At 36.5% G+C, this 11449-nt stretch overlaps 1 protein-coding gene across 1 annotated transcript; it reads right to left on the bottom strand.

Annotated features, from left to right (window-relative positions):
* Window positions 1-1598: 1598 nt before the first annotated feature.
* LOC102813582 (olfactory receptor 4F21-like) lies at window positions 1599-2549 on the bottom strand. Its single transcript, XM_006831912.1, has one exon. It carries the CDS (start codon window positions 2547-2549, stop codon window positions 1599-1601), a length of 951 nt encoding a protein of 316 aa, XP_006831975.1.
* Between the last annotated feature and the right edge of the window lie 8900 nt (window positions 2550-11449).

The following is an 11449-nucleotide window of genomic DNA, read 5'->3' as shown; positions in this document are numbered from 1 at the left end:
AAGGTATTGAAAACAAGGAGGTTATGTCAAAAAATGATGTATTTGTCTTTTCTAAAAGTTTATTAAATAAATTCTATAGCCAGAGCACAGATAATTTTTTACTCACCCTTGTCAAATGTTTGGAAGGCACAATAAAAACTATTGTAAATTTGTGTTTAAAGTATTTGATTCATCATTATGTCTTCTCTATAACTCTTCCAGACCATACATTTTTAGTTTCTTTGGTGAATTTCTTGGAACTGCCACAGTGCAAAAGACTATTGTAAACATAATATGAGGCTATCTCTGTAAGGAATAATCATTGAAAATAATAATAATCACTCATTCATTTATACTGATAAATATATGTGACTCCTGGTGTGGCACTGTAGGATCAGCACTACACTATAAATCACAAGGTCAGTAGTTCAAACCCACCAGCTGTTCCTTGGAACCCCTATATAGAATCACTATTAGTCAAAGCCAACTGGATGATACATAACAGTAATAACAATATGTGAAAAAAGGAGCCCTGATGACTCAGTGGCTAAGCGCTGGGCTGATAACTGAGAGTCCGGAAGTTTGAACCCACAAGTTGTGTGATGAAAGAAAGATCTAACAATCTGCTCCCATAAAGATCGACAGCCTTGGAAACCCTAGGGGGTAGTTCTACTCTGCCCTATAGAGTTGTTATGTCAGAATTGACAGAACGGCAGTGTGGGTACACTTTCAGTAAGTGAACATAAGAAAATCAGTAGATGGCATTAATTTTGACTTTTTGAAATTCTTTCCAAGGGGTTCACATCAAAAAATATAAAAAATATTAAAGAGATAATGGGGGCTGGTATCTAAGACAGGACATAATATGGGGAGGGAAGGCATGGGAGGCAGAACACAAAGAAACAGGAACAACTAGGAAATCTCTGAAAGAGAGTACACCCTTAAGCTGGTTGTTATCTGAAATCAGATTGTCTTAATAATTTGAAGAATTTTAACAGAAAAATGTTCCTAAGATACAAGATAACTATCCCCTCTAAATCATAAGGAGAAAGTTGCTGGCTCATAAATAGGCCTAAAGAACTTGAAGGATATATGAGTACAATTATTGACATATGTGGATCCTGGTGTGGCTCTGTGGGTTAATGCACCAGACTGCAAAGCCATTTGAACAGCAAAGTGAGCGGTTCAAGCTCACCAGCTGCTCCTCAGAAACCCTATTACAGGGTCGCTATGAGTCAGAATCAACTCAATGGAACTTAACAACAACAACATTGACATATATGGAGATAAATGAAGGCAAGTGAATAATTAATATCTTGGTTACCTGTATAAGCAGGTAAATTATCAATAATTTAAGACAGTAATTCACTGATAATCTTGAAAGAAAACAGAAACAAAGAAAGCAGCTAGAAAGAAAAGACAATAATTAGTACATATGTGTGCAACCCCATCTAAGACACAATTTTGAATAGACTTTATATTGGTCTAACTTTCATTCTTCATAAAGAAAGACATTCTCAGTGAGTGTGATAATTATTAATATTTATTACTTATGTATCAAACCATCTGATCTTAAATGTCAGATAAATTTAAGGTCTACAATGATCAGGTAAAATATTTTATAATATTATTTTTGAGCTCTTTCTGAAAATCTCTAGTGGTCTGAAAACTCTCTTCATTGCTGTCTTCATCTCTTTATTCCTGAATGTATAGATAACTGGATTTAGAAAAGGAGTGAGAACTGCATCAGAAAGCGCAAGAAATTTGTCCATCTGGGAATTGGGATTTGGCCATGTATAGACAAGCATAGTTGGACCAAAGAAGAAAAAGACCACAGTGACATGAGCTGACAGAGTGGAGAGAGCCTTGGATGAACCACCTGAGGAATGTTTCCAAACAGTAAACAGAATGAAGATATAGGATAGGAGAAGTATCAAAAAAGATCCAACACAAATGAACCCACTGTTGATGGTCACCATGAACTGTAGTCTGTAGGTATCTCTGCAGGCCAGTTGAAGGAGCTTGGGTAAGTCACAGTAAAAGCTGTCCAATACATTAGGGCCACAGAAGGGTAAATTAACGATAAACACCAGTTGGAACAATGAATGAATAATACCAATGACCCAGGCAGCAGTCAAAAATGAAATACATATTCGTGGATTCATGATAGTCAGGTAGTGAAGAGGTTTACAAATGGCCACATATCTGTCAAAAGCCATGGCTATGAGCAGCACCATCTCCACAGCACCAATGACATGAATGAAGAAGATCTGTGTGATGCAACCTCCAAAGGAGATGACTTTGTGTTTTCTGAAAAGGTCATAAATCATCTTGGGAGAAGCAGTGGAGCAGGCGCCCAGGTCAATGAAGGAGAGACTGGCCAGTAGGAAGTACATGGGGGAATGTAAATGAGGATCAATGGTCACAGAAAACACAATGAGGATGTTTCCAGTCATGCTTGCCACATAGAGCACAGAGGAGAAGACCAAGAGGAGAAGCTGGATCTCCCATGAATTGGTGAGTCCCAGAAACACAAACTCAGACACCCCAGAGTGATTCCTTGCATCCATTGACTCAACCAGGAGACTGTTGCTGAAAGTCTGAGAATTAAGAAAATAAGGAGGAACTTTTTATTATTAGGTATTAAAGTGACTGTTACTATTTATGTTTCAGTATTACATTTTGAAAGAGAATTATCCCGTTATGTAATTCTTCACAATTGCTCAATAATGAGGAAGATATAAGCACAATTCAAGAGCATACATAATGACTAGAACTATCAACAAAATTACCAACAATCTCAAATAATAGTAGACAATTAGACAAGAACAAAAGCTTCACAGGAACTTGCAGCAAGAAATAAAATCTGAACCTATGCTTATTTTCAAAGAGAATAGCAAATACTATTAGCATAGAGAGGAAACTTACAAAAATACATCCCAGGTATAGGGAACAGTGGGCAAAATATGAACAATGTATATTATTTGTGTAAAAATACAGTACATGGAATAAACTTATGGTGTGGTGTTATGGGTTAATTTGCTGGAATTGAAAGTCAGTTTGATCCACAGCATTGGCAGTTCACGCACCAGTCACTCCTTGGAAACCTCATACAGGGTTGCTATGGGTCAGAACTGACTCAATGGCACATAACTACATAAGAAAAGCAAATAAGGAAGCGCTTCATGACACAGCTGAATTTACTTTTCCCTCTCAAACGCATCCCATCTCCATTTTAAGCTAACTTAAATACAATTCACCCTCACAATTTACATTCAGAAACTAGGGTTGTTTGTTAAACGTCGTCAAGTTGATTCTGACTCATAGCAACCCTATATAAGGTTTCCAAGGAGTGGCTGGTGGGTTTGAGCTGCCGACCCTGTTGTTGGTAGTCCAGTGCTTATTCTACAGCTCTAGAAAGTCAGGGAAAAAGGAGATATCCGTTACGGCTATCAGTGGATTACCCCTGGAAGTGAGAGCTGTGTGAATCATGACATGGGACTAAACTAAGGAGAAACAAACTAAAAAAGCAGATGTATACTGATATCAAGATAAATAAATAAAATTGGTGTGTATGAAATCTCAGAGCCAGGTAAGAATTATAGTAGGGGGAGAAATATGTGGGCTTTATCAAAGATACAACGATAACTCTTTCACATCATGTTTAATCAGACTTGCTGCTCAATATACAATAAGAGGGAGGTCAGCAAAAAAATAATGGGGTCAAGGGAATAAACTGAAAGGAGTGAAAAAGTTAAAGGCAACTAAAGCATAAATACTATATACACAGTCCTGCAATAACAGTGATCTGGGAGTAAATGGATGGATAGACACACAGGCTGGATGGGTTTCTGGAAGGTGAATGGAAATATACCCATGAATATATACATGAATTCCTTAAACCTGGAGCTCTGGTAGTGTAGTGGTTACAAATCAGGCTGCTAATCTTATGGTCAGCAGTTTGAAACTACCAGCTGTTCCACGGGAGAAAAATGAGGCTTTCTGCTCCCGTAAAGATTAATAGCCTCAAAAATCCTATGTTGGGTTGCTATGACTTGGAACCGACTCCATGGCACATAACAACAACATATATAGGTTTAACAGAGGGTAGTTGCATAGTTGGAGTCCTGGTGTGGCACTTTAGGATAAGCACTCAACCATACGGTCAGTTTGAACTGCAAGGTCAGTGATTCAAGCTCACCAGCTGCTCCTTGGAAACCTTATACAAGATTGCAATGGGTCAGAATCAACTTGACAGCACTTAACAACAACAACAATAACAGTTACATATGTGTATTTATCTTTGCTGCTAATAATATACTCATGATTGTGATGGAACATAGAAACCAAAACAACCCACTACCATTGAGTAGATTTCAAATCACAGTGACTCTATAGAGGGTTCCTGAGATTGAAAATCTTTACAGGAACAGACAGCCTGATCTTTCTCCCACAGAGAAACTGGTAGATTTGAACTACTGACTTGTAGTTAGCAGTACAATGTTTATCCTCCAGGTTCCTGTGGTAGAGTACTGTTGATGATTTTTGCTGTTAGATGCCATTGAGTCAGTATCAACTCATTGTAATCTTATGCACAACAGAACAAAACACTGCTCAGTTCTGTACGAACCTCACAATAGTTGCTACTACTGAGCCCATTGCTGCTGCCATTGTGCCAATCCATCACATTGGGAGTTTTCCTCTTTTTCAATGACCATCCACTTTTCCAAGCACGATGTCCTTCACCAGGGGCTGGTCCCTTCTGATAATATGTCTGATATGACAGGCAAAGTCTGCTCATCCTGCCTTCTAACGACCATTCTGGTTGTATTTCCAACACAGATTTATTTGTTCTTTTAGCAGTCCATGGTGCTTTTAATACTCACTTCTAACACCATAGCTCAAATGCTCCTACTTTTCTATAGTCTTCTTTATTCATTGTCCAACTTGCACATGCATAGGAGGTTATTGAAAATACTATGGCTTGGGTAAATCAAACATTAGTCCTCAGACTGACATCTTTGCTCTTGAACACTTTTAAGAGGTCTTGTGCCCGCAGGTTATCCTAATATGATATGTCATTTGATTTCTTGACTGCTGCTTCCATGAACGTTGATGGTTGAACTGAGCAAAATCAAGTCCTTGACAACTTCAATTTTTCTCCATTTATATGGATATTATTTATTGGTCCAGTGATGAGGGTTTTTGCTTAAAGTACAACCAATACCAAAGATCGCGGTCTTTGATCTTCATCAGTAACTGTTTTAAGTCCTCTTCACTTTCAGCAAGCAAGGTTGTCTCATCTGTATATCATAGATTGTTATCCAGTCTTTTTCAAACTTCATGTCACATTTTTCTTCATAAAATCCAGCTTCTCATATTATTTACTTAGTATGCAGATTGAATAAGTATGGTGAAATAATACAACCCTGGAGCACAGTGTTCCCTTGTTCTGTTCAAACAACTGTCTCTTGGTCTATGTTCAAGCTCCTCATGAGCACAATTAAGTGTTCTGGAATACTCACTTTCTGCAATGTTGTTTATAGCTTGTCATGATGCACACAATCGAAAGATGTAGTGTAGTCAATAAAGCACAAGTTAACATTACTCTGGCATTCTTTGCTTTCAGCAAAGATCCATGTGACATCAGCAATGATATCCCTGGTTCTGCATCCTCATCTGAATTCTGTTTAGAACCTCTGAAGTTCCCTGTCAATGTACTATTACAGTCATTTTTAAATTATCTTTAGCAAAAAATTGCTTGTATGCATTATTAAAAATATTGTCTGACAATTTCCACATTCCATTGGATCATCTCTCTTTGAAATCAGAAAAAAATATGGATCTCTTCCAATCAGTTGGCCAAGTAGCTGTCTTTCAAATTTCTTGGCATAGATAAGTAAGTGCATCCAATGCGCATCCATTTGTTGAAAGATTTTGATTTGTATTCTGTCAATTCCCAGAGCCTTGTTTTTTGCTAATGCCTTCAGTGCACCTTGGATTTCTTCCTTCGGTATCATGGCTGTTGATAATATGCTACTTTTTGAAAAGGTTAAATATCAACCATTTCTTTTTGGTACAGTGACCCTGTATTCCTTCCATCTTCTTTTGATGCTTTCTGCACCATTCAATATTTTGCCCAATTTTGTTGTTGTTAAGTGTCATTGAGGCAGTTCTGACTCATAGCAACTTTGTATAAGGTTCCAAAGGAGTAGCTGGCAGGTTTCAACCACTGACCTTGCATTCCAGTGCATTATTCAGCAACGCCGTACCAGGAATCCTTTTGCTCATATGACCTTGAACATATCCCACCTGAATTTAGAGATCATCTCAAGAATGGATTTGATGAATTACACACTAATGACTGAAGACCAGGAGAGTTGTGGAATGTCATCAAGAACATCATACAGGAAGAAAGCAAAAGGTCATTAAGAAGAAAAGAAAGAGGAAAACACCAAAGTGGATGTTAGAACAGACTCTAAAACTTGCTATCCAGCATAGAAAAGCTAAACAAATGGAAAAAACGAGGAGGTAAAAAGCTGAATAGAAAATTTCAAAGGGCAGGTCAAGAAGACAAAGTCAAATGTTGTAATGCAATATGCAAAGACCTGCAGTTAGGAAACCAAAAGGGAAAAACACACTCAGCATTTCTCAAGCTGAAGGAATTGAAGAAAAAATTCAAGCCTTGACTTGAAAATTTGAAGGATTCTATTTTGTTCATAGCATCTCTATGCTGGAGAGCAAGTTTCAAAGTTTCTTCTGATGTCCACTTTGGTCTTTTCCTTATTTTTTGTCTTCTTGATGACATTTTGCTTTCTTCCTGTATGATTTTCTTGATGTTATCCCACAACTCTCTGGTATTCATTCATTAGTGTCTAATTTATCAATTTGTTCTTGAGATGATCTCTAAATTCAGCAGTGATATGTTTAAGGTAATATTTTGACTCTCATGGACTTGTTTTAATTTTCTCTAGCTGAATTTGCATATGATCAATTGATAGTCTGTTCTACAGTCTGCTCTGGCCTTGTTTTGGCTGATAATATGGAACTTTTCACCATCTCTTTCCTAATATGTAGTTAGTTTGATTTCTGTGTATCCCATCTGGTGAGGTCTACACATATAGTCATTTTTTATGTTGTTTTAAAAAGGTATTTGCAATGAAAAAGTAATTGATCTTGCAGAATTCTGTCATGTGATCTCTGGCATTGTTTCTATCATCAAGACTCTTTGTTTCCAAACTTTATGTTCCAATCACCAGTAATTATCAATACATTTTTATTGCATGTTTAATAAATTTCAGAATGAAGTTGATAGAATTCTTCTAATTCATGATTGATTACAATCCCACATTGTAATAAGCTTTAGTGGTTAGAGCATAAATTTGAATAATAGTGGTATTAACTGGTCTTCCTTGGGGATGTATGGATATTATCCTATCACATTATACTTCAAGATAGATCTTGAAATGTTCTTTTTGATGACGAATGTGACACCATTACTTTTCAATTTGTCATTCCCAGCATAGTAAACTATATGGTTGTCATATTCAAAATGACTAATACCAGTCTATGTCAACTCACTAATGCCTAGAATATTGGTGTTTATGTGTTCCATTTCATTTTTGACAACCTCCATGTCTTATATTCATAGCATATATTCTGTGTGTTGATTATTATTGGATGTTTACAGCAGTTTCTCTTCATTTTGAGTTGTGCCCCATCAACAAATGAAGGTCCTGAAAGCTTTACTCCATTTGCATCATCACAATCATCTTCAGTTTGAGGAGGCAGCTCTTTCCCAGTAGGAAGGACTCATCTTCTGACACTATATCTGACAATATTCTTGTGCTCTTCTTCATGCTATCCTTCAGTGTTCCATCATTGCTATCTGTTTGCCATTCATGGTGGAGAATACATGATGCAAAATTATGAATGCTTCTTAGACATTATCAAATACCTTAAGAGAATGAGTTGTTGGAGCTGGGTGTCAGAAACATAGTTATAGGGGACAACATGATCAATTATCATAACATAGTCCATAAACACAGTGTTCCACATCATACTCTAGTGAGTAGCAACTGTGATCTTAAAAGCTCAACACAGGGAGGAAGTGATGTTACAATGTGGGATTGTAATCAATCACATGAAATAACAGGTGTATGAATTGTACGATGGAAAGCATACATCCTCTGCAAACTTTCACCAAATACACACATTAAAATAAAAAAATTTAAAAAAACCTTCAGTCAAAACCATAGACACTTCCTTTTGGGACTTACAAGTGGCCCTGCACTTGTAAGACTTTTCTACAAGTCTAAAAAATATACAACTATGTGGGACTTTACTCATATATGCTAATACATGTGCATACTCATATAACTACAACAAATAAGAAATACATCTACAAACAACGTTTGCTTATACACACATATTAAGGTGCTTCTGAGCAGCACTTGGAAGCATTGAAATATTTTTTGTCTTGCTCAGTGTCTCAGTCTCACCTTTCTACTCCTTTTATCCCTTATGTAGCGCAGTCCGTCAAATGTCAACCTGTCTAATATTTTATATCATCATGCTTACTGTGTATTAAATCCATTCAAATGTGGCATATCTTCAAGACCATTGTATCTGTCATCAAACTTTGAAATGACAAGAATGCTAAACTTCACTAACATTATACAAGGGTGGCAGAACTTGGCTTTAAACTTGATCATATGCAACAAAAACTGACACAAAAGGGTTCAGTGGAGGCTCTGGAAAGGGTGCAGAGGATTCCCTTTCTTTGTGTCTATATACCCACCATATTTAACTTTCTACAGAAGGTGAGTCCTGAAAGCAGCTACTCAATGTGTATTTCCTTAGAAGTTTCTGATATGCTAAAGGATAAATTTACTATCATTCATATCTTCTTGCACACACAGCTCTAAAAATGTGAAGGGTCTTCTCACAAAACAAGACTTGTCTCCATTTTATCACCTCCCTAGCCCCAATTCTAAATCATCACTACTGAGTTGAGTATCTTCTTCTGAAACTAAACTGCATATTATGAATCATCTTCTAAGCCTACATGGACTCAAGGTATATACTTTCTATAGTCTCAAGCTCTTCAGTTCTCAGAAATCTGTGAGTGTTGGCTTGAGTACAAGAAACCATACATACATCTCATTGTGAAAGGGACAGAAGGAATGAAAAACAACTAGTGGGATGAAAATGCATGGGTAGATGACTGAGACACTGGTGAGAGAACCAGGAAACTCAGAAAAATCAACAACTTACGGGTAGAGACTTTATTGGTGCAAATCAGAAGTACCTTATGGAATCGTGTTGTTGTTAAGAGCCATTGAGTTTGTTCCAACTCATAGAAACCCTGTGTAGGGTTTCTGAGGAGCAGCTGGTAAATTTGAACCATCAACCTTGTAGTTTAAGTTGACCTTTCAGTCCAGTGCTTATCCTACAGTGACACACCAGGACTCCCGTGGAATCACACAATTCCTTATATCAATGAGACAACCTGGTTCAGACCATAACTCAGATTAAAATATGAGATCTAAAAATGTAAACAGAATTTCCCACATTCTAACTACAGTCAAAACTAGGAAAAAGAACCTGGGTCTCTGGATTCCTGATCCAGAAATTACAGATCCTGTAGAAAGTAATCTATGAAAGAAACTCAAAAACTTTAAATAAAAAATGTGATTTTCTTGGTTAAAACTAACATAAACCAAAAGGATATACATAGACTAAATTATCTTACTTGCCAAAAATGATTAAGTGCAGCATAAACAGTGACTAACTAAGTGCTATAAGTAAATGGTATGCAGTATCATTACTGTCATATGCTGTGTACTCACTTGACTTATTTTGATGCTCATTTGAATGACCACACAATGGTAAGCTTTATGAAGGAATATCTGTGATCATATAATCCTTTTTACTTCTCTAAATTTTATTTTCCTTAAAAGTCAATAAAATTCTCAATTATTTAATGAAGAGTTTCTTGACATTTTCTGTTCATAATGGGTAGATTTTATTTTGTTTTTCTACTATCTATTAAGTCACAAACTCAAGAAACCATTAGAAAAGACAAATTGTACACAAAATTGCTACAATATAGGCTAACACACAATATATGTCATATGAACAGTAAATAAAAACAGTTGTTGAATGTATAAGAAAAGTAAAAAAGAAGTTCAAAGAAAGAGACCACTTTTACTAGAAACAGAGAAGAGGAGATGTGATCAGTTCCTTTAAATATGAGTGACAGTTATATAGTAAGTTTTTAAAAAATCTTGATATGTAATCTGTAGTCTTTTTCTGTTAACCATGATGCTTTAAATTTGTCTTTGTACATCAACCAAAATTTGCATCTAGAAATGAAAATTAATAGCTCTGTCTTGAATTAGAGATTGCCAAATAACACTTAGGAACAAATAACACTTAGAAGCCTAAATAGGGATCATCTGAAGAACAGATTCAATACATAGAGACCTAAGACAAGAAGAGTTGTGGGACAACATCAAGAATATCATACATGAAGAAAGCAAAAAGTCATTAAGGAGACAAGAATGAAGGAAAGGTCAAAATGGATGTCAGAGGAGACTCTGAAACTTGCTCTCCAGTGTAGACATGCTAAAGCAAATGGAAGAAATGAGGAGGTCCAAGAACTGAACAGTAAATTTCAAAGATCAGCTCAAGAAGATAAAGCCAAGTATTACAACGAAATGTGCAAAGATCTGGAATCAGAAAACCAAAAAGGAAGAACATTCTCAGCATTTCTCAAGCTGGGGAAACTGAAGAAAAAAATCAAGCCTTGACTTATTGAATGATGCTGTAAGCATCAAGAGAAGATGGAAGGAATACCAGAATGACTATACCAAAAGGAAATTGTTTATGTTCAAACATTTCAAGAGATAGCATATGATCAAGAGGCAATGATACTGAAGTAGGAAGTCCAAGGTGCATTGAAGGAATTGGCAAAGACAAAGGCACCGGGAATTGATGGAATACAAATTGAAATCTTTCAAGAAAATGAGGTGGCAAAGGAAGCACTCACTCATCTATGCCAAGAATTTTGGAAGACATCTATTTGACAGACTGATTGGAAGATATCCTTATTTGTGCCCATTCGAAAGAGAGGTGACCCAAAGGAATGAGGAAATCATCAGACAATCTATTCCATGATATCCGATGAGAATAAAATAATACAGAAATGGCTGCAAGCATGCATTGACAGAGAATTTACAGAGGTTCAAGCCAGATTCAGAAGAGGCCATGGAACAAGGGATATCATTGCTGATGTCCAATGCATCTTGGCTGAAAGTAGAGAATATCAGAAAGATGTTTACTGTGCTTTATTGACTATGCAAAGGCTTTCAATTGTGTGAATCATGACAAGCTATGGACAACATAGCGAAGTATAAGTATTCTGGAACACTTAATTGTGCTCATGAGGAATCTGTACCTGGACCAA

Source organism: Chrysochloris asiatica, unplaced genomic scaffold (genome assembly GCF_000296735.1).
Source record: "Chrysochloris asiatica unplaced genomic scaffold, ChrAsi1.0 scaffold00004, whole genome shotgun sequence".
Classification (NCBI taxonomy): domain Eukaryota; kingdom Metazoa; phylum Chordata; class Mammalia; order Afrosoricida; family Chrysochloridae; genus Chrysochloris; species Chrysochloris asiatica.
Note: the sequence above shows the minus strand (reverse complement) of the source record. Positions and strands in the feature narration are given on the sequence as shown.

Coding starts and splice junctions, on each gene's coding strand:
- LOC102813582 (XM_006831912.1), bottom strand. CDS start 2,549: ATGGATGCAAGGAATCACTCTGGGGTGTCTGAGTTTGTGTTTCTGGGA.